General features: G+C 37.4%; 1 protein-coding gene and 1 pseudogene across 1 annotated transcript; both read left to right on the top strand.

Annotated features, from left to right (window-relative positions):
* Nucleotides 1-5,479, top strand: part of LOC107739262 (AP-5 complex subunit mu-1-like) — a 6,325-nt pseudogene extending 846 nt beyond the window's left edge.
* A 4,166-nt stretch (nucleotides 5,480-9,645) lies between these two features.
* Nucleotides 9,646-14,242, top strand: LOC107739240 (N-alpha-acetyltransferase 30-like). Its single transcript, XM_016551274.1, has 4 exons — nucleotides 9,646-10,805; nucleotides 12,457-12,580; nucleotides 12,851-12,906; nucleotides 13,863-14,242. The coding sequence occupies exons 1-4, from the start codon at nucleotides 10,029-10,031 to the stop codon at nucleotides 13,998-14,000; spliced, it is 1,095 nt and encodes a 364-aa protein (XP_016406760.1). The 5' UTR covers nucleotides 9,646-10,028; the 3' UTR covers nucleotides 14,001-14,242.
* The last annotated feature ends 9,824 nt before the right edge of the window (nucleotides 14,243-24,066 follow it).

Genomic DNA, 24,066 nt, shown 5'->3' with positions numbered 1-24,066 from the left:
CAGTCAAAAAAGTAAATTTTTTGAGATTTAAAAAACAAAAAAAAAAAAAAAAACCCTTCTGGAGGATGAATAAATAAGCTTTCCATTGATGTATGGTTTGTAAGGATAGGACAATATTTGGCCGAGATACAACAATTTTTTAAGCTCGTCAACGAACATTTTTCGTCATAGTCTTCGTTAACGAAATTAACACTACTGTGGCACATGCTTATTATAAACAGAATATTATCGTGCATTGTTTTGTTTGCAAATATATTTATCGTTATAGTTATCATTATAGTTATTGTTCTTGGTGTGATTACTGGCATACCAATATTGGCATACAAATGACCCTTCAGCAGTAATTTTTGCACTGATATAATATTGGTTAAAATGGTATTAGAGATGGAATTATTTGTGAAGGGCACTGATTTTAGCATTTTTCCTGAGACAGTTTTGCACGCTACTTCCTGTCGCATGCACACACTCTTAAGCGGCCAAGACCGCAGGTGTGGGTATTGGGACAGACCTATTATTACACTGTGGGTGGAGCCCACTGAAAGTCAAGTTGAACACATTACATTGTGGGATACAGTACGTAGTAAGTAGTCTGGGTTTTTCATGAAAACAGAAAATGCAAACTGCACAGCATTTGATTGGAATGGTTTTCCCAGCATAGTCAATTTGTTATTTTTCTTTTGTTATGTGTTTTAACTCAGGCGATTCCCAACAGTTGAGCTCCGTGCCAAATCCTTGGCAGGAACTCAGTATGTGGCCATTCCGGAGGACTGCGTCATACCCAAGCTTCTGCTGACAGAGCTGGGCCTGGTGGATGCAGACAAACCTTACGTAGAAGTACGGGGCGACTGCGCCCGTCATCACCGCTCACTGGCTGTGGAGCTCCGTTTGGACGGCCCGGGTGGGAGAACCCTCTGGCCCTTGCTCACGGTCACTCAGGGAGCGTTAATCCTAGCCTGCCTTCCTCTAGTGGAAGCACCTCCTGAGCCTCGGCCACCTCTCCCCAGCCTGGCCTCAGTCTCTCAGGGCTTAGCTCTTTTGTCAGGCCTGCAGGATTTCCTTTGTGGCCCTGGAGGTAAACCAGAGCCTGATGTGCTGGCCTCCCGTTTGGCTGCTCTTCCCTCCGTGCTCCTGCAGGTTTGCCCTTTGGGGAGGCCACTGGACACCCCTCTTCCTGCTGGATCGGTGCCTGCTGCTGTGGCTCCAAGCCCAGGGGGGGCTCAAAAGCAGCCAGCCTGGAAGGCAGTGGTCCATCAAGGCAGGGCGGTAGTAAGTGTGGCCCTTACCGAGAAGGTGAGGTCCATGCAGTACGGCAAGAGCAGTCAACAAGATATCTGGGATGTGTACGGCATGGTCATGTGCAAAGTTAGTCCTCACTGAACGTATAGTTTGATTAGTGTTATATTTATATATAAACTTGTGTCACATTTATGACTTCATGTTTTTCAGTGTGAGGTTGAAGGTGTTCTGCCCAATGTGACCATCACCCTCACACTCCCACACAACGGTTCGCCCCTGCAGGACATTCTTGTCCATCCCTGTGTGACGTCTCTGAATGCAAGCATTCTTACCACCTGCAGTGTGGACGAGAATGACGGTTCCGCCTTTTCAGGGCCATACAAGTTCCCTTTTTCACCACCTCTGGAGCTTTTCAGACTCTGTAGCTACACCTCACAGGTAAAGCTTATTCTGGCAATAGTTTGTCTTATGTTTTGTCTAGAGATGCACCGATCGACCGGCCAGGGACCGGAATTAGCCGGTTTTCCGCATGACGGATTTCAGCCTGCCGATTCCGAGCCGGTCTGTTTTGACATCACACCTACGACGACTGATAATGAATTTATGTCGTGCCAGATGAGGCTTGTGGAGCCAGAGTGAGTGTGTGAGGCTCGTGCAGAAAACAAAACAAATGAGAGCAACAGCACTCACAGAAAGTTATAGATGCATACTGCGGTAGTAAAAAAAAGTAATTTATAATATATGATTTAGGTACGCAACATTGCACGACCAAAATGTTTCACCTCAGCTTCATCAAACAGTCTGTGTAAATACATCTAATGCCACTTCAGATGCAGATTCTGTGTTTCCTGCGGTGGAAAGATGGGAGTATTTTGATACTGATTTTGTTTGAATGGTAACAGCTCTACAGTTTCTTATTGTTCTAAAAGTAATTTATAATATATGATTTAGGTACGCAACATTGCACGACCAAAATGTTTCAACACGAATGCAATGTGATTTTATACAATAGTAGTTCAATAAACAAATTTAAATTTAAGTGACTTACATTTTAGACACAATATTGACTGTTTTTGATCAATTTCGCTGATGAAAATAGTTCCAATCAAAGCCACAGCATTAAAAAAGCATCATATGACCCCTTTAAAACATTAATCTTATAAAATTCTTTATGCATTCGAAATTTTGCAGTGTATATGCATTTATGGCACCTCAGCTTCATCAAACAGTCTGTGTAAATACATCTAATGCCACTTCAGATGCAGATTCTGTGTTTCCTGCGGTGGAAAGATGGGAGTATTTTGATACTGATTTTGTTTGAATGGTAACAGCTCTACAGTTTCTTATTGTTCTAACTAAATTAATTGAAACAATGTAAGAATTTGATGTGAAAGATGACACATTTAATAAGGTATTTAATAAAAAATGACAATTTAAGAAGCATAGTGGGAAATGACATCTGTTTTGTTATATAGCCTACAGCAACTCCTTCTCAGTTAATTGTTATTTCTACCTCTTTTCTAGTCAGAGCACTTTATTTTGAGAGTTGTTTAAGTGAGAGAACATCTGTAACTTTGTCCAGATTGGAGGACAAATTTTTATTATATAAATGATATATATATTTTTTGCATTAAAAAATTATAGATTTTTGTTTGTATATGCTTTCAGTTATAGTTTTTAGAAAGAAAATCAGAATCGGCAAAAATCGGTATCGGCAGGTCACACTTGCAAAAAAAAAAAATCGTAAATCAGAATCGGCCAAGAAAATTGCAATTGGTGCATCTCTAGTTTTGTCTCAAAAATGTACCATTCAAAAGTTTGGGTCAGTAAGACTTTTTAAAAATGCTTTTGAAAGAAGTCTCTTATTTGATCAAAAATACAGCAAAAACTGAAATATTGTGAAATATTATTATAATAGCAAATAGCTGTTTTCTATTTGAACATTTTTTTTAAATGTAATTTATTCCTGTGATGGCAAAAGCGAAATTTTCAGCATCATTACTCCACTCTTCAGTTTCACATGATCCTTCAGAAATCATTCTAATATGCTGATTTGGTGCTTAAGAAACCTTTTTTTTTTTAATCATCACCGTTGATTTTTTATTTTTATTTTTTTTGCATTTCTCTGATGAAAGGAAGGTTCAAAAGAGCAGCATTTGTTTGATTATGCATGACTTGACTATCACTTCTAATCAATTTAATGCATCCTTGCTGTATAAAAGTATTAATTTCAAAACAAAATTTCAATATTTCAAAAACAAAAAACTGACACCAAACACCTAAACAACAGTGTATGTATTTTACTTTAATTCTCTCTCATTATGGTACGCACACACACTAAAGCTGTAGTATCTTTAACTGACTTGGTCTTATAACTTTTTTTTGAGGTACCTGTGCCACCAATTCTTGGCTCCTACCAGCTGAAGGCAGAGGAGAATCATCTGAAGGTTAATGTTGTCTTGAAGCTCCATGAAAGTGTCAAAAACAGCTTTGAGTACTGTGAAGCACACATTCCATTTTTCAACCAGTAAGTTACACAGATTTGTAGTAAAGAGCTTAATTCTGTATTGCAAATGTGCTGGATAGGGTGCAGGCATTTACACTGTCAGATATGCATAATGGCTCTTTATGTAGTGGTCTGTCTTTAGCTGGTTCTGTATTGTTGTGCTTATAAATAGTACACTGGCTGTTGTAGTGTCCTTGTACGTGCCTCTTCTCAGGAATCTAATGGGAAGTGTGGAGGTCAAAGTGAGCTCAGGACAGCTTGAAGTGTCTAAAGAGAAGAACTGGTTTGGGTCCTTGGTATGTCTGTTTATGATATTTCATTTTATTATTATTATTTATAAATCTATTACTGACATTTGTCTTTTTACCTCCTCAGGTCAGAAGTTTCCAAAGTCCCGTGAAGCAACACTGGAGGGGACTGTTCATTTTTTTTCAGGGACTGTTGCTGGACCAACAGACCCTCTGTGCACAGGACTCACTGCATATATAAAAGTGAGGGGGAATTCAGCATCAACTGTTCTGTTTTTTTATATATAAAACGACATTTAGACATTTGTCACTGTATTCTTTCTAGCTTTATTTCCGTGTGCCAGATTTGACCCTGTCTGGTTGCTGTGTGGACCAACACTCAGTGCAGGTTTACTCATCTGCCAAACCGCGCATTGTCACAAGTGAGTGTTTCACTGACAGTCTTGTTATTGGTAACCAAAACTAAAACTATTAAAATTAGTTTTGTTAATTGAAATCAAATAAACTATAAATATTAGATGAAAAACTTAAATAGAAAAATTTTGCTTTGGCAACTAACTGAAATAAAATAAGCTTAAATTTAAGAACTAAAATGGCTAAAACTAAAACTGAAATTAAAAAAATGCAAAATAAAAATATATTAGTGCTGTCAAACGATTAATCACGATTAATCGCATCCAAAAATAAAAGTGATTGTTTACATAATATATGTATGTGTACTGTGTTTATTATGTATATATAAATACACACACATACATACCGTATATATTTTGAAAATATTTACATGTATATACATTTATAATATATATAAATATATTGAATATATAAACATAACATATTTTTCTTAAATAAATACATGCATGTTTTTGTATTTATATATACATAATAAATATACACAGTTCACACACATATATTATGTAAACAAAAACGTTTATTTAGGATGTGATTAATCGCGATTAATCGTTTGACAGCACTAAAATATCTATAAAAAGCTAATACAAAATATTAATAAATACTTTAATAGTATATATAAAAAATCTAAAACACAGATGATTGCATGTTGAAATAAGTACACAAAGGCTTATTGAAATGAAAAAAAATTTTTTTTTGAGTACATCAACAATGAAAATTAACCTATATACCTTTTTTTTCCTCTAGCACGAGAGCTGGTCTCCTCAGAATATTACATTTGGAACTCCACAGGTGACGCCCCGGTGTCCTCTGGACTCATGATGCTGTGACGGCCTTAATAAATCATTGTAGATATTAAACAAGGAATGATATTCTGTATGGAAATGCTGTTGTCATACAGTGTTAACTTACATTTACAGTCTGACTTTCGTATATCGGTGTGTTTTTTGTCAAAATATGAAATCCCAGAATGTGTCTTGAATGCATAGGACTCCTTTATTTAGCGGAAAATGGGCTGATATATAATGAATGACTGGTCAGAGAACCTGATAAACATTTATTATATAATATTATTATTTTCCAGTCCAAAATATATTTAGCGATTAACTCGCTTTTATACAGCATAATAAGAAAAGTTTTTATATGCACCATTTTTAGTCAAATGCTCTTTCATTTTCACTAATAAGACGTAATGAAGAATTAAAATTCAATTAACAGTTCTTTCATTTTGCTTCAGACTGGGCCCCAAGTGTTTACTGGCGTTCAGGCTTTGGTTTTCCCTATTAGCTGTTCAGCTGGTTTATATAGAGCCTCCTTGAGCTCACTCACAAGAGGACTTTGGCCCTGTGCTTGTTTGATGAGGCTGAAAAGAGTGTATTTTGATGGGAGAGAAGGAGAGAAGGCAATTGTTGAGGAGAAATACCAGACTGGTATCCAAAGAGGTTCTTAATTAGTTTCCAAAGTGACCCATAGAGGTCCCACTTAAGCTTGTCTCGGTCTCTCTCCTGCCCAACAAAAACAGTTCATGGAGACTTAAAAATACCAGTCATCCAACTTGCAACTAAAGGACCCTTTAATTCTGGTCTTTTATTGTTACAATAGGAAATCAATTATGCAGCCTATGATGTTATAGAATGTATCTGCTTAACTAAATGTTATAAACCTAACCAGGTGCATAAATTGTGTGTCACCTTTTACATTGCGTAGTTCTGGGCAGAAAGCCATTTCTGCATAGGTATAAATAGCAGCTGAGTTGCATTTGGCTGTCAATTACGGCTGAGAATTCCCATGGAGCAAGATGATGATGATGGTTCAGCTGGAGCCACATAAGAGCTCTCCACTGAAGCAAACCATTGTCTGAGAGATTAATTGTCTGCCACGTCTACTGATTGCCTTGCTGCGTCTCTGTAAGAACAAGGCAGGGCTGCATTCTCACAAGGATTTCCTCCTTAGAACACTGAGCGTGATCAATCTTATGGCTGAAGCAAGTCTCCAATAAGGTCCTCTTCATTTGCTCTGTGTGCCTGTATTCAAAGAGCTTCTCAGAGAATTCCACACTTCCTCTTAGTCTGACTGGCTCCTGACCTGGAGTCAATCGGGCCATTCCCTGTCATACAGTAATTCTGAAGGAATGTGTTCAGGATTCTTATTGGAATTTCTACAATAATTAGGAATCATAATTTGAAAAAAAAGATGGTTGATTATTTTATTTAAATCTTGCGTCCTATTGGATATTATGTGGTCTTTATTGTGTCGAAAAAATGTCTTCCAACATATAATACAATAATATTTTTATTTTAATAATTAAATTACAAAATTTTAATTTAAATATATAGTTGAGAGACTGAGAACATTGTGAGCTAATAGATTTTTTTGTCATGTTGGAATTAGGGTTATTAGGGTTAACTAAAACTAAGACCAAAATATTAAAAACTTCAACATTATTCATTGATTTATAGTTTAACTTGATTTGTTAAAGGAACACTCCACTATTTTTGAAAATAGGCTCATTTTCCAACTCCCCTAGAGTTAAACAGTTGAGTTTTACTGTTTTCGAATCCATTCAGCCGATCTCCGGGTCTGGCGGTAGCACTTTTAGCTGTAGCTTAGCATAGATCATTGAATCTGATTAGACCGTTAGCATCTCACTCAAAAATGACCAAAGAGTTTCTATATTTTTCCTATTTAAAACTTGACTCCTCTGTAGTTACATCGTGTACTAAGACCGACGGAAAATGAAAAGTTGCGATTTTCTAGGCCGATATGGCTAGGAACTAATCTCCCATTCCAGCGTAATAATCAAGGAACTTTGAAGTGAAGTGAAGTGACATGTGGCCAAGTATGGTGACCCATACTCGGAATTAGTGCTCTGCATTTATCCCATCCAAAGTGCGCACACACACAGCAGTGAACACACACACACCGTGAACACACACCCGGAGCAGTGGGCAGCCATTTTTTTGCTGCGGCGCCCAGGGAGCAGTTGGGGGTTCGGTGCCTTGCTCAAGGGCACCTCAGTCGTGGTATTGAAGGTGGGAGAGAGCGCTGTACATTCACTCCCCCCACCTACAATCCCTGCCGGTACGAGACTCGAACCCGCAACCTTTGGGTTACGAGTCCGACTCTCTAACCATTAGACCACGACTTCCCCTGCCGGGAACCCCCGGCCGTGCTGTACCATGGGTGCAGCAGGCACAATGATATTAAAATATATTAGATATATTATTATAAAAAATATAGAAACTCTTTGGTCATTTTTGAGCAAGATGCTAACGGTCTAATCAGATTCAATGATCTATGCTAAGCTAAGCTAAAAGTGCTACCACCAGACCCGGAGATCGGCTGAATGGATTCGAAAACGGTAAAACTCAACTGTTTAACTCTAGGAGAGTTGGAAAATGAGCCTATTTTCAAAAATAGTGGAGTGTTCCTTTAAATAAATAAACAAACAAATAAGCAAACTACATGGACACATTAAAAAAACTAACAGCTAAAAACAATGAAAACTTACAACAGTTACTTTACTAAAAAAAAAAAAATACTCAAACCTAGTAAAAAGTGACTTAGTAAAATATAATATCTCAATTATACAAAAATAATAACATTTATATCTGAAAATATTGGCTGCCATTCAAATATTTTTCTTCTTGAGGATTTTTGAACAGGATCATTAAAAAACAAAACAGGTAGCCTAAATGTTTACAATTTAATAGAACATTCTCAAAGTTCATTTTACCTACCTTTATCTACTGAATTGGTCTACTGAACAGACAGCACTACTACTTCAACATGCTAGTTATTAAAGAGTATTATTTCACAAAGACAATTTTTCTGTAGCGTATAAAGTAATTTTAAAGAGAGCACACTCCAAACACACACTCTACATCAATGAACACCCACGATGTGCCCTGGGGCAAAGTCCCGCATAATATGATGTATAGGTCCATCTAGTGGCTCTTCTTAGAAATAGATTTAATACATCCCAACTCCCAACTTTCTTTCTTTCTTTGAAATGTAAACGTAGGCCTACTATAATGGCGGTTTCCTGGAATTTTATAGCTTTTTAAAATGGCATTTTAGAAGCTTTAGAATTAAGGTCTTTGGTGTAGCCTTCAGAGAATTCCACGTTTTGTTTTACAACATAAATTATAGCCAACATACAACTTAAATATGACATATTCGTACCTCAAAATATATAAGCCGCTGCTTTAAACGTACAGTAGCTAAGTGACTAACAAATTGCTAGCTTGGTCGTGTGATGTCAACATGCAGCGTTCATGAGTTCGTTGAGTGTCATTTTTGTTAACTAAAACTGTTTTAGTTTTAAAATCGTTTTCGTGCATTGAATTAAAGGCTGAAATAAAAGAACATTTTATGAAATGAAAAACATAGAATTTTAGGAAAATTAGAAAGGGCAACAAACTGAAATAAATAAGTTTACATCTCAAGAAATACTAAAATGACAAAACTAAAGCTAAAGAGAAATATTAAAATAATCATAATAATAAAATGACAAAAGCACATGAAAATAACTAAAACTTAAGAAACTTTGAATATAACAAATGTATCATTTATTAACGCTTTAAACAAACACGCTAACAATAAATGAATGAATGAATGAATAAATAAATGAATAAATCAACAAACAAACAAATAAATAAATAGGCTAAATAAATAAAAAGTGCGCCTTTAATTTGTGTGAAAAGTGATTCAGGAAGTATAACCGATGACTATCAATGGGCGTCGGGCGAATACCAAACGGAAGTGAGCATCCCTACGCCCTACTCCCTTCGAAGGGCAGAGCCCTTTGAAGTGTGTTCTTTTAAAGGTGTAGGGCATTACTGTCTCGGCAAAGGGAATGGCTGACCAAACGTTACCTTGACAACGCTGCGCGTGCGTGCAGCATTCAGCACTCCCATCAGTTGTTGCAAATAAATATTTCTTCTCATTATTATTATTTTATTTAAATATTGTCTCACTGTGTCTTATTTACTATTAAACTTTTTCAAACTAAACGTGTCTTACTGACAAAAAATATTTTGAATCACATTAAAATAAAGACAAATGTAATCAGCCTATTCTACTTACGTTTGTATGTGAAGTCGAAATCAACCCCAACTTTGCTTTAAAATGCATCGCAGGAGCTCCTAACTGAAGATCACATGATCACAAACGGAAATCACTTCCTTGAAGTGACCATCGCATGTTCCCTGAATCCCTTCGCTAACGGACTTCTGGAAGCGCCCTTCGTGAAGGGATTCAGTTGCTCACTTTCATTTGGAACGTCCCTACACATGGCGTCCCCTTCTCGAAGTGCCGAAGGGCGCAAAAAAAAGCCGTTTGGAATTCGCCCAATATATTAAAAACTCAATTTCCCAGCATCCTTTACTGCAACGCGCCGACATAGTGTCGTAAATCATCCGCCCTGCTTTACGGCAGATAATAGGCCAGTGTGGAGTAAATTGAGTAATGGCAGGAACAGACACGAGATAGTCCACGAACTTTACGTTATTTTTACATTTATCGGGTACCAGCAGCCGGAGGCACGTCTGTGTTTGTCGTCGTTCGCTGTGAGAGGCTGATTTCGACCCCGTTTTTCTGTCATCATAGTAACTGTATGCAGTGGAATGGCTGAAGTGCCGCCTGGGCCTAACACACTGCCTTCATCCCCGAGCGAGATCACACCACTGCCCGTGGACGGGTGCACCTTACTGGGCACCGATGAGGGACGGGACATCATCAGCCCCGGCCCGGGACACCAGCACGCCAGCAACCATAAGGCGATAGTCAAATCCAACCAGAACAACGTGCATCCTAATGCATCAGCCGCCCAGTTCCACACAGCCCAGCTGAACGGGGTCCAGTGCAACCACACTCACGTCCAACAACACCGGCCGTCCGACAATCAAAACGCCGCTTCCGATCACCACTTGGACGGCATCTGTGAGACACAGAGCGATCACACGGAAAACAACAATTTCACGAGAAATAAACGATGCAGTGATATATCGCAGAGCCAGTCGCCGCCGAACAACGGGATAAACTGCACTGATAGCATGGCGATAACGGAGAGCAGCTCGTGTCGACTGGAGAACGATGTAAGTAGCAGGACTGGTTCGGGGGATCAGGCTCGAGTGGCTGCGGCAGCGCTGATGGACGGGGCTGAGTCAGGCCCAGGCCCGCAGCGCGCTGGAGTAGATCAGGCGGCGGCTGTCGGCGCTCCGGTGGCGGGGATGTCGAGACTAGCGCTGGAGGAGCACGACGACTCCATCCGATACGTGAGATACGAGTCTGAGCTCCAGATGCCCGATATCATCCGACTCATAACTAAAGACTTATCTGAGCCCTACTCCATATACACCTATAGGTACTTTATTCACAACTGGCCTCAGCTCTGCTTTCTGGTATGTATCCTGTCATTCGGTTATACTTGATGGTGTTGAAGAGATCAGTATCAAAGCCTTCACATATAACAAAATAGCTAACATTCATGTGTAAAACATGTATAAAATATTGCTGATTGATTCGCATTTTCGTATATCCTGTGCGTCCGAGAATAGTACGGTATTACCATTGTTTTTTGGACACATGCCATGTTACCTTGACTAAAATAAACATGTTACTATAGTAAGTGTTCCCAAAAAAAGAAGTATAAATGTTTTTTTTACCATGGTATGTCTCAGAAACATGACCATTATATATAATCATGTCCAAGAACATTACACTGTTTATTTTTTACGTTGGGAGTGTATTTTTAAATGTTTGTCAATCCCCCCCCCAATGTCTAATTGATTTTAGCGATGGCCTGCCTTTACTCCTTGTCGTATTTAACCACATTAAACACTTCTGAAAATGTACCATTTACCGTTTTACTGTAGAATTATGGTTCAAACTAAAACTTTTATGAGAAAGTATAGTTTTACTTCCTGACACAAGCACCAAAAGTCATTCATAAACCTGTCATGCTGTTATGTTTCATCAATATTAGAGCCTCCAGCATAATCTCTGTTATAATCAAAATGATAATATGGCCATGGTACAGTGATGTAATATCATGGTCTAGCAATGCATACAATTTTACTGATTAATTAACATCTTGGTATATCTCATATTTAAATGATATTCCAATGTACATCAAAGAATATCATGATATTACCATGGTATGTGTCCAAAACATGGCATGACCATGTTACCGTAACTGTAATAAACAGTCATGGTAACTATAAATATACATTTTGTTGCATGCTGTGGCTCAAAAACATGACATGAATAAATAACCGTGCCAAAAAACAAAACAAAAAACACATTATACTGTTTGCTCATTGTATTTGATATGTATTTTTAAATGTTTCTCCATTCTTTTTTTCAAATGTCATATTGTTTAAAATTATGGATTTAGTCCATGTTAAATGTAACCACATCATTAGACACTTTCAAATATTTACTAGGATTCTACTGTAGTAACACTAAATATTATTTTATTGTATCTCTTGCAAAAATGTGTCATATTAAATCTGTTGGGGGTGAGGAAGTATACTTTCGTAACAGATGAACAGATGACTACCAACAAGTGTCATGGTACTCCTGTGTTGTTGTTTTAAGTGTACCATGCATTTTGGACCAATACTGTGGTAGGTTAAACATTCAGTACTATAGTATTTCTGCAGTGCTTATTTTTGTGAGAGTCATTTTTTTATTACATTGACAGAAGCTATTGTAGTTTAACAAAAACCATAGTTTGTTTCACAGAAACCATAGTTACATAAATCTAACCATGGTAATGAGGAGCAGGCCATATCATGGTTTTACCTGTGGTTACTATGACCTTATTTAAAAAATACCACAGTTAAACTGTGGTGACTATGCCAGAACTATGATACATTCAGGGGTGTTTAAGAGTATTTATAACTTTATGAACACAACAAGGTCAGGGTGGTGTAATTATCACAAATTGAGCCTAATAATAGAGATATTTGTCATTGTTTTGCTCATAATTCACAGCCCACTAGAGTAATTGCAGTGTCTTGATGACTGTCTTTCTGTGATGTGTCACAGGCGATGGTTGAGAAGGACTGTGTCGGTGCCATTGTGTGTAAGCTAGACATGCATAAGAAGATGTTCCGTCGCGGATACATCGCTATGCTCGCTGTGGACTCCAAATTTCGCAGGAAAGGCATCGGTAAGAGCCGTGCTAGCATTGTAGCCCTCATCTCAGAATGGCAACAGAAACGGATCTTTTTATAGGACACGCATCTGCTTCAGTGTCAGCTCATGGATACATTTAGTGTGTTTGAACTGCTATGAATCAAGGGTTTGCCATTCTGTGTCGAAGGAGCCTGATCATTCCATGTGGTTTTTTTCCCCATTCATATTGTATTATTTACCATGTTCAACAGGTATTTATAATACTTGGAATGTGTTATGAATTATTGTACTTATTCTTTGTTAGGCACCAATCTTGTGAAAAAGGCCATTTATGCTATGGTGGAGGGAGATTGTGATGAGGTAAGAGAATCATCTTGTCAAGATTTCACACTATGGGTGTGTTTGGAACGGAACTACTACATACTTCATACTACACGGTAGACTTAGAAGCATGGATTTTCCCAGGCGAGATTGAAAATGCTTTTTTCTAAATTCTTGCTGAAATTGTTAATAGTATTTTAATATTTTTTTAAAAATACTGTAATTTTAAAATAATAAATGAAATATTTATAATATAGTGCTGTCAAATCGATTAATTGCATCCAAAATAAAAGTTTGTTTACACATAATATATGTGTGTATTGTGCGTACTTGTGTGCATTTATATGTAATGCACACACACACGTATATATATATATATGTCTATGCATGTATGATTTATATTATACAGAAATATAAATATATATTACATATATGCATATATTTCTTAAAATATACATTACATAAATATACACAGTACACGCACATATTATGTAAACAAACTTTTATTTTGGATGCAATTAATAACATTTAATTGATTTGACAGCACTAATTTATAAATGTTTTAAACTGCCTTATGTTACATTGTTGTCATGTGGATGTTTTTCACTTATCTCAGAAATAAATGCAATTCATTATTATATATGTTAAATGTGATTATGATGCATTTATAAAAAATATTAAGCAGCACAACTGTTTTCAACATTGATAATAAAAAGGGTTTTGAACACCTGAATCAGCATATTAGAATGACTTCTGAAGGATTATGTGACACTGAAGACTGGAGTAATGATGCTGAAAATTCAGTTTTGCCATCACTGGAATGAATTACATTTTAAAAACTTTCAAACGCATTAAAAAAAAATGTACCAACTGAGAGTATGTTGGTAGTGTGTCATTCCAAATATGCCACAACTTCTGTCTTCCCTCACCTATGTTTTACTTAAGAGTGTACTTCAAAACCTGTACTATGTCTACATGTTTGTTCTTATCCTTAGGTGGTGCTAGAGACTGAAATCACCAACAAATCAGCCCTGAAACTCTATGAGAACCTGGGCTTTGTCAGGGACAAGCGGCTGTTTAGATATTATTTAAACGGAGTGGACGCACTTCGGCTCAAACTCTGGCTTCGCTAAAATCAAACTGCGGGGTCCCTCAACTCTTTCTCCATCCCTTTGGCCTACTCTTCCTCCGGCCCACTCCTCCGGCTCAGATCACATGACTTCCCATCAATAGAAAGACACTCGACCTCTGCTGAGCCACAAAGGGCAAACTCTGAGGGAAAATTCAACCAATCATAATAAAGTGTTTTAAGAACTTTTTGTGCGAAAGAAAGAGAGGTTATTGCAAAAAAGAAAAAAAAAGTTGGGTACTAATATGACACTGACATCGAAAAGGAAAACGTGGTGGCTTCTATGCTCAGGTGTCAATAGCGTGACTTAAGACCTCTGTGTATTTGTGTCGGGCAGTGGAGAACGAACATGTTGACGGCATCAGCGAAATGTATCATGCCGAAAGCAAACTGCGCCACACCTCTTTTTTTTTTATTTTTACGAACAATCACAAACCGAAGGATGGAAATGTGTTTAAACCGACTCAACTACTCAAATGTTTGTTTTACCTTTTTTTTTTTCCCTAAAAGAGGGTGCACAGGAGCATTGCAGGTTGCAATTGTTTTGTAGCCTGCTGCTTTTGCTGGTTTTTTTTTTTTTTTGTGTGTGTGTGCGTATGGGGGTCTGTGGTTTATTTTATGTGTTTAATTTTATGTTTTGGAAAACACTGATTAGAGCTTTGTCCACTTTAGAAGTTTGATCTATGACAAACTAACATACACCCTGCTGCTTTTGCTTGGTTTTTTTTTTTTTTGTGTGTGTGTGCGTATGGGGGTCTGTGGTTTATTTTATGTGTTTAATTTTATGTTTTGGAAAACACTGATTAGAGCTTTGTCCACTTTAGAAGTTTGATCTATGACAAACTAACATACACCGATTCAGAAACACTTTAACCTGAATGCTGCGAAGCAGTGCAGATGGCACCTCTGCTCTTTTAAGTTGGTCTTATTAGCTCACATTATGCCATATTGGTTTATGTGACTTGTGATTCTGACACAAATGTTATCATCTCGATGCTTCTTCATGAGTGTTTTGTACAACTAAATTGAAATGAAAATTAGTTACTAAATGGGCCTAAAAGAAGAGTATTCCCTGTTTTTTGAGGACTTCATAATCATAGATTCTCCCTTTCCATGTCTGAGACAATGTTTGGATATACAGATGTGCTGACCTAGACAAATGAACCTCAAACGTACGCACTTCTCATTTTTGCACTGATTAGATGGGGTGTAATTCCTTTGTCCGCCACTGCGTTAGTGGACCAGTAGGGGCCAGAATACAGATCTCACCAGCTCAGTTGCTCCAATGGACTCATGCAAATAGTTGCTTTAAAGTCATGAAACAGATTTATATGCAAGATGACATTGTTTAGAGGTGTTTTAAAATTTAACAGAGGAAGTTTCCGGAGGTTAGCGATTTTATGGGTTTGTGTTTAACAGTAGTGTGCTGTGGCAGGTTGTACCATCACCACGTTGTATGTAAGTATTTCTGTGTCATTGCCAATAGACCCCCATTTTGCTTTGCTGCTGGCTCATGAGTTGTTCTTGGAAGAAAACCTTTTTGTTTTTTCAAGTTTGGAGTGGGAAACAAGTTTTTTGATTTGCTAAATGTACATATGGAAGTTTGATTTGTCGTTTTTGATTGTCATTGGAAAAGTTCCCCATAGAGCTGCTGCTCTCAGTTGTTGAGAATATGGATGGGTTGCTTTATGAATTTGCGCTTAAAACAGATATTTGCTGATGGATTTATGGGAAGAGGAATTTATGCATCTTTTTTTTTTTTTTTTTTTGTGCTTTGTTTAGTTGCGTTTTTTTAGCCCCAAATTGTAGTACATCTCCCAGAAATGTAATGTCCCATCAATCCCCTTTGACGCATCAGACCGTGTGCTGTCTGTCAGTAAGGCTCAGGTGTTTGGTTTGTGCTCAACACTGGTCAGGGGCTCCTTTCAAGGTCCCAGTGGTTATTAACAGCCAACTTGTCTTTGTAAGGACTTTATTCCTTTTGATTTGTGGACAGTCGATGTTAAAATGGAAATTTGAGAGCTTTCGAGTAGTTTTCATCTAAACAGACCATCAAAGTCAGTCTTTAGATTGCAGATGTAAATTTAGTCTGAAATCAAGGGATAGTTTAGATTCACATCATTTACTCACCCTCATATTGTTCCAAACCTGTGCGTTTTTGTTTTCTGTAGAAGATATTTTGATAAATCAGGTTTTTTTGTCGATAGAGTTGAGAGTCGCTTGGGTTCAAAACACCATGGGATCCCACTGACTTTTATTGTATGGACAAAAGCAGTTGAAACGTCCTTCAAGATATGTTCTTTAATGTTCTGCTGAAAGAAGAAAGTCATACAGGTTCAGAACTACATTAGTTATGGCCGTTTTCTTTTTTGAACTATCCTGTTAAAGGATTAGTTCACTTCTGAATTAAAATTTCCTCATTTTCTCACCCCCATGTCATCCAAGATGTTCATGTCTTTCTTTCTGCAGTCGAAAAGAAATTAAGGTTTTTGAGGAAAACATTCCAGGGTTTTTCTCTATATAGTGGACTTCAGTGGGGTTCACTGGGTGGAAGGTCCAAATTGCAGCTTCAAAGTGTTCTACACGATCCCAGACGAGGAAGAAGGGTCTTATCTAGCGAAACGATGTGTCATTTTCTAAAAAAAATTACAATTTATGTACTTTTTAACCTCAAACGCTCGTCTTGTCTAATTCTGCATTTTGGTTCATGACAGCTAGGGTATATCGAAAAACTCCCATCTCATTTTCTCCTCCAACTTCAAAATCTTTCAAAATCATCCTACATCGCTGTTTTACCGTTTTTTTGTAAAGGGCGTTTGACCTTTGCACGCTCACTTTGTAAACACTGGGTCGGTACTTCTGCAGCGATGTAATTTGGACCTTCCACCCAGTGAACCCCACTGAAGTCCACTATATAGAGAAAAACCCTGGAATGTTTTCCTCAAAAACCTTAATTTCTTTTCGACTGAAGAAAGAAAGACATGAACATCTTGGATGACATGGGGGTGAGTAAATTATGAGGAAATTTTAATTCAGAAGTGAACTAATCCTTTAATAAAATTCAAAACCTTTCACAAGGTGCCAAACTTGACAGACAATAATGCATTTCTGGCTGTCGATCCTCACCATTCAATGCTGCCCATGTTTTCGTATTGGATGAATACTTATTGTTTAAAATTGTGGTTGGCACGATTGTTTTTTTGCACTGCCAATATCTGACTTTTATGGATTATATTTCTGTAAGCTGTTATGGCCATTTAACAGCTTTAGACCGAACAGCTGGCAGGTTCTAGCTGGGTAAGATCTCATATTTAGATGATGTGGACACTAATCTGACTGGCTTCTGTTTTGGGGAATTATTTATTGATGGGACTTATTTTGAATCTGCACTTGTGGCTAATTCTCATCCCTGTAAACGGTGGAGTTTATGTTGTAGTTAGTGTTACTCTTGTACTTTCAGCTGATTTGGACAAGTGAGACCTGCTCCACAAACATGGATCCATTTTGTTGGGGAAAGAGCGGCTGTTTGCATGTTGATTAACATTTTCTCCACCCTTCTTTCTCCCACTTTCACCCTTGACAAAATGTCTTGCAAACGTTTCTTTGTTTTCAAGTGGACAACAGACCTGGTTTAAAAATTATAAATAAATTATTTGATTTTTAAGCAAATGTTGTAACTTGTTCTTTCTGAAAGGAGAAATGGGGACTTAACATTTATAATTTGTTTAATTTGTAATGTAATGATTTCCATTTGATTTTAATTATGTGATTTAAGGTTACGTGTGTAATAATGGATGTGGCAATCCAGCAGAACCACATGTTTGGCTGTACAATAGTAGCCAGGGAATTGTTTGGAACTTGTTTGCAACATCATTTTTATAATTATTTTTGATGCTGCTAGTAGTGCAACAATTACAAACTTGACCTTTAAACCTTGCTTACTCCAGTAAAAAAAGTTAATCGCAGCAAAATTGGCAAAGTTTGACATTAGCTGTACTCGGATGTAGTAGCTTTAGTTATTATAGCATCAGAGGTACTTGATTATCCATGGATGTTAATTTGTATGTATAAGTACACTAATTTAAATCTGTTAAAATTAATTTTTGTTGTCAAGAGGAGGCAGCTGTACTCAAAACCACCACAGTGTTTATTTAACATAATAATTGCACAAGACCAATTCACACGACAAGATTTTTTTTAGTCATCAGACTACATCTGCTCCTGTTTTACAGTCAAATTGCAAATGTAGCATAATGATTTACATGTTCTGACTTTACAGTCTTTAGACGCCATTTGTTTTGCATGATCATAATACCACATCATGTGTAACAATTGTTTTATGCCAGTGTAAAGTTTATTTATATTACTTTTTCATAAGTTGTTTGATGGTTAGCCACTTCAACCTTTGTTTTTCCTGATGGTTTTTTAAAATGCAAATCTTCCTGTTTTTAGGCTGGGGAAAAAGCATTGTGGAATGACTTTAACATATCTGTCTGGATAGTTCACCCAAAAATGAAAAATTGCTTAAGATTTTACTTAGGCTGAGGATCCATTGGTGAGCAAGTGATGTAATGCTACATTTTTTCTAGAAGTGTTTCGATAAAGAAACCCATCTACATCTTGTTTGGGCTGAGTACATTTTTAGCAAATTTTCATTTTAACTCAGTGTTGCCTAGTTAAAAAAGACCAATGCCTACAGGATAGAAAATTATCATAAACATTAAATGGAACACCTTTTTATATTGGACAAAATAATGGGAGGAATGGGTTACGCCATTTGGTTGCAGGGGGAGTATGATCTAATAACTTAAACTTCTGGGATTCTGGTTCTTGGGATTGTTGTACTGCCATCTCACAACTAGAAGGTCCCCACGTTTGAGTCTCTTTTGAGTCAGCAGGACATTCTGTGTCGAGTTTGTTCTCCCCATGTTGGTGTTGGTTTCCTCCAGGTGCTCCAGATTCCTCCACAATCCAAATACATGCGGGACAGGTGAATTGGACTCAATAAATTGCCACTTATGCGTGAGTGTTTGTTAGCCCTGCGATGGACTGGCTGTGCATCCAAGGTGTTTCCCTGCAGTCCGAGCAAATTTGTAAAATCGGGATTGATGTTGCAAACTTTGCTTCAGCAGCCCTGGTTACACTCTCATTCCTGTTAAAGAACTATTCCAGATTAAATTCCTCCAATTTACACCTGGCTAGAAATGTAACAATCAAAGTGTATCTGGAAAGCACTTGAATTCTGCAGACTCCACAGGAATTATAAGCAGGTATGCCCTGCTTGCTTGCAAGAAGTTGTAGTAGTAGTACTAGAAGTGTACGACTGTAATCACATTTCCCTATTATTTATGAACCGAAGGATGAGTTAATGTCTGAGTAATAGACAACATACCACAGATGCAGTACAAATTAGATTGAAACATTCCTTCATGTACACTTGTGCTTGCATCCTCTCAGACTAACTGTGCTTTTCGGAGTCTGCCTGTAAAGGCCTCTTGGTAATTTCCCATTCTTCCTGTAGATATATTTTCATGGAGGAACCAGAGTAATGTCCATACTCGTTTTCACTATGCCGAAGTAACATCATGTTTGCATTGCAATTCTTTTACACATTTCCTGTCACACCTATGTCCAGATTTGTTCTGCTCCTTGGAGAATTCAGGGAATTCTTATGACAACATTCCTTCCCCAGACCTCTACATTTCTGGTCTTTTAATTCCATTTTCCATTAGTGGTTTGCCACTCATTGTGTCTCCCACGTTTGGGTCTGTCACCTGTGGACTTGGCTGCAACAGCTCCCTTACATCCAGAATCTGTCCTTCAGACTCATCCCAGAAGATGTTTTGTTGCATTGGCCTGGACACAAGACAAACCCTCTGTCCTCTTTCCATCTCATCTCCTCCCACTGTTACATAAGACAAGACTTCAATGAGGTTAAGTACTCAACCAAAATGGAAAGGTCCATTTGGGCAATTCAACAATTGGTAAAACGATTGAACTAAGGGACTCACGATAAGAGGTGTACACCCTCTTCTGTTTCCCTCGACTTTTCCTAAAGCACCTCTGCTGAGCTTGCCGTTTCTTGGTTGCTTGGCGACTGAGCATCGTCTGTGCCAGCAGGAGACCTTTCATGTGTCCCTGCGAAGGTCAAGAATGCTCGAGTGATCCACCTAAGAATTGCCTCAATGTGTTAATGTAATTCCAAGTGGCATTTGTAAGTAGTTGCTAAAATCTTGTCATGACACTTCAAACATTTATGAAAACCTCGGTAGAAACTGTCAAACCTTTGGTTTAGAGATTGAGAGACTGAGATATGGCTTCAGTGACGTAAATATACAATTAAAATCAACTGGAAAGGATGGTTGAGAATGATCTGAGAATGAGAATGAGTTGGTTGATGGTGCAAGATCTCTCCCAGTGCCTGGGATTTCCAGAGTGTGGAGAAGGGATCTACTCCTGGTTCCCTGTACCATGATGATGGATCCCAGAGTTGAAGGTAAGATGGCTGCACCCCAGAATACTTTCCACTCCAACAACACAGTAATCAGATCTAGTGGGACCACAGGGCAAGGCTCATTGCTCACCAGCTGTCAGTCTTCTCCCTCTTTATCTACATCTTTTAGGCTTGAAACACCATCACAAACTCAGTTTCCTGAGTTGTCAGAGACCCCCTCTTTATGTCACTGCACCTCTATTTGCATGCTTTTCTATACAAAATGCAAGATAAAGATCAGTGTTTCAATTACACCAATGTTCTTCAATGTGCTTCAGTATTTTGAGAATATTCCGCATGGGGATCCTGATTTATTTTGCAATATTAATCAGTTGGCTTTACATCAGGGGTTTTGAACTCTGGCTCTCGAGGTCCACTATCCGGCAGAGTTTAGTTCTAATCCTAATCAAACACCTGAACAAGCTAATCACGGTCTTCAAGACTGCTGGAAAGTTAGAGGTAGGTGAGTTTGATCAAGTTTGGAGCTAAACACTGCATTAAAGTGGATCTTGAGGGCCAGAGTTGAGAATCTCTGCTGTACATTATTCCTTATAAGCATATCTTTAAACTATACAACACTATCCCATCAATGAATTTAGCTGTAACTTTGAGAAGGTTCAAGCAAGAAGTTTTCTTGAATGTGGTTGGTTTCATGAATGTTTAATTTTTAAACATGTACCTGTAGTGTTTTGCTGGTGCCACAGTGCCCTCCCAGGCTGGGAGTGGAATAGCAGCGGACAGGCCCATCTTTCCGTTCCCTGTCCTGACAAGAACAAAATGTATGTTGTGCATTAAAAGGAGATGTATTAGTTATTCTCTGATATACCCTCTTTAAAATCGACTTTAAAATGATAAATTCTTTCAAACAATTTAGTCAAAATGAAAGAACATATTGAAAGACCTCAGACTCAGTTTTGTATGTCTTGCATGCATGTTTGGCAGGATTCACATCAGCCCCTATAGCAAGAGTCACTGGTTGCCATCCCTGTGAGTTGAATGCTCGTAGTTAGAATCAAAATTAAAATGAAGGAATGACTTGAAAGCAACTACACAGTATGTTCAGACCTTTGCTGGTTGTGGTGGATGAGACTTAATAATGCTGTGTCCAGTTTTATCACAGACACTCTGAGATCCTGTTGGTGACATGACATAAACTCACAACACAAGCATGAATAAAATAATTTAAAGGGGTCATATGATGCGATTTTAAGTTTTCCTTTATCTTTGGAGTGTTACAAGCTGATTGTGCATAGATAAGATCCCTGAAGTTGCAAAGACTAAAGTCTCAAAACCAAAGAGTTTGAAAAATTTGAAAAATAATGTGTTTTTTGAACATTAAAGCATGTCAACATATTCTGTTACACCAAATAATGATTTTTAAAAAAGCATCATATGACCCCTTTAAAAAAGGCCCATGATCATGCTATTGTTAAAAAATATTATAGTAAAAAACAAAAAGTTGACGTGTATAATGTCTACTCCTATAGCACCAAAATGAACTACACAGTAAAATGTAACTTTTAAACAGGTTTCCTGAAAGATTCTCCTATTTGCCATTGGTCAAACAAAATGATAGTCCCACCCTAAACCCACGTCATTGGCTGAGCCAATGTTGCTATATCAGGCCTGTTAAAATGGTTTACCTAGGATGAATTCAGAATTGCATATTGCCATTATTCTTACTCATAAGTTAAAACAATATACTAGCATGCTATCCTAAATTCAGCTTTACAGTCTCTGCATACTAGGATATTATGTAAGAAATTCACACTTCAGTTGGATAAGACTTTTGTGCACTCTATAATAATTTTGTCGGAAATTTTTTTTAGGAATGTCATAAGTAGACTTGATAGTCGGTGCTCTATTTTGCTGAAATTCAGAAGTCAAAATGAGGTTAAAACTGATCTTAAAAGTCGTAAACATGAACTGTGGTGTTGTGCAGCAAAATGCACGGCCATATAATAATATTGTTCATAATTAGTGCCAAATGTAAATGATTACAGCACTCACCTGGTTCTAAATGAACAGAATTAGGTATTTTGTGTCTTCCTGTCAAAGGAGGCAGATGGCTGGTCTTCCTCTGTCCCACAATCCCTTTCTCTTGCATCTCTGTACCTTTAACAGCAGTAATCATCCATGGTGAGGTTGGAAACCGTGAAGGCTCATCCTCCATTGGTTGACTATGAGATGGTGCAACTTGGCAAATCTTTGGCCTGGAGTTGCTGTTCCCCATGGTGCATTTATTTTCCCAGCCAAGGTAAGTTATATATCAAAATAGGTTCCTCAAGGAACTGCATTAAACTCCATTTCTTGTCCTTCTTTCCAGGGTATAATCCAGGCCTAACTCCTCACTCCATCTGAATGTTGTATCCAGGGGTCCATACATATGCTTAAATATGTAATACTGAAGATAAGGGTATGTACTCTTCAAAAATGTCCACTTGCATCCGATCCGGTTAAATTGTTCAGTTACGTTTTGACTTAACCCAAACAAAGAGTATTCCCTCTTAGTTCTGTTTAACTGTTCAAAATGAAACTCCTGCAAAGTTGTGTTGTGAAATGGCAGGTGCGTGCCCCCCTCTCTTGCTTTATATTTCTCGGTTTTGGTGTAATGAGGCAAGTTTCCATGGTGACTGTCCCCACAGGTTACTTTATAACTGTGTGTTAATGCTTGGACGGCAGTGAGAGGCCCGTCTTTCCACTGATTGCTCAGGCATGCGACTGCTCAGGGAGCCAAGCTTGATGATTGACAGAATTAGTGACAGTTTTCTGTTTGTCTGATTACAGCAGGTATAACTTGATATTAGAGAAAACGAACCTAGCTTGGTTGCAATTATTACACAGCAATGTAATTATACTCATTCATAGTATTTTTTTCTTTTAAATAAACAAAAACTGCTTGCTACAACCTTGGATTGATCCTGAACAGGGATATCTAAAATGATGAAGAGGAAATTTTTTTCTTAGAAAGCTTTGTATACCCATGTTAGATTAATACATTTTGTTTTATGGTATACCCTTATCAGTATATATATACCAAAAAAGTCAATTGTGTAATCAAATGATCAATAATATAGTTTTCTCATCTTGATCTAGCTGATATATGTGAGTGTATACAAAGTTGACAAACATATATGACCAAACCAACATATACTTTTGGCCAGTGTATTTTTTCAAGATAATGTTTTTTATTATGAATATTATTAATTACTGAAACATTAACCATTCAGAGGTAATACCATTTAACATGCATACAGTATATGTGTGTTTGTGTGTGCATGTAAATATCATCAAATAATCTATATATTCATCAAAGAATAAAGAAAAGCATATCACGTTTTTTCACAAATTAATTAATTATATCAGCACAGCTATTTTTTATCATTGATAATAAATGTTTCTTGAGCACCAAATATTAGAATTATTTCATATTAGAAATGCAGAAAATTCAGCTTTGTGACCACAATAATATATATATATATGTGTGTGTGTGTGTGTGTGTGTGTATATATATATATATATATATATGTGTGTGTGTGTATATATATATATATATATATATATATGTGTGTGTGTG

This window comes from Sinocyclocheilus rhinocerous, unplaced genomic scaffold (genome assembly GCF_001515625.1).
Source record: "Sinocyclocheilus rhinocerous isolate Xijiao unplaced genomic scaffold, SAMN03320098_v1.1 scaffold495, whole genome shotgun sequence".
Classification (NCBI taxonomy): domain Eukaryota; kingdom Metazoa; phylum Chordata; class Actinopteri; order Cypriniformes; family Cyprinidae; genus Sinocyclocheilus; species Sinocyclocheilus rhinocerous.
Note: the sequence above shows the minus strand (reverse complement) of the source record. Positions and strands in the feature narration are given on the sequence as shown.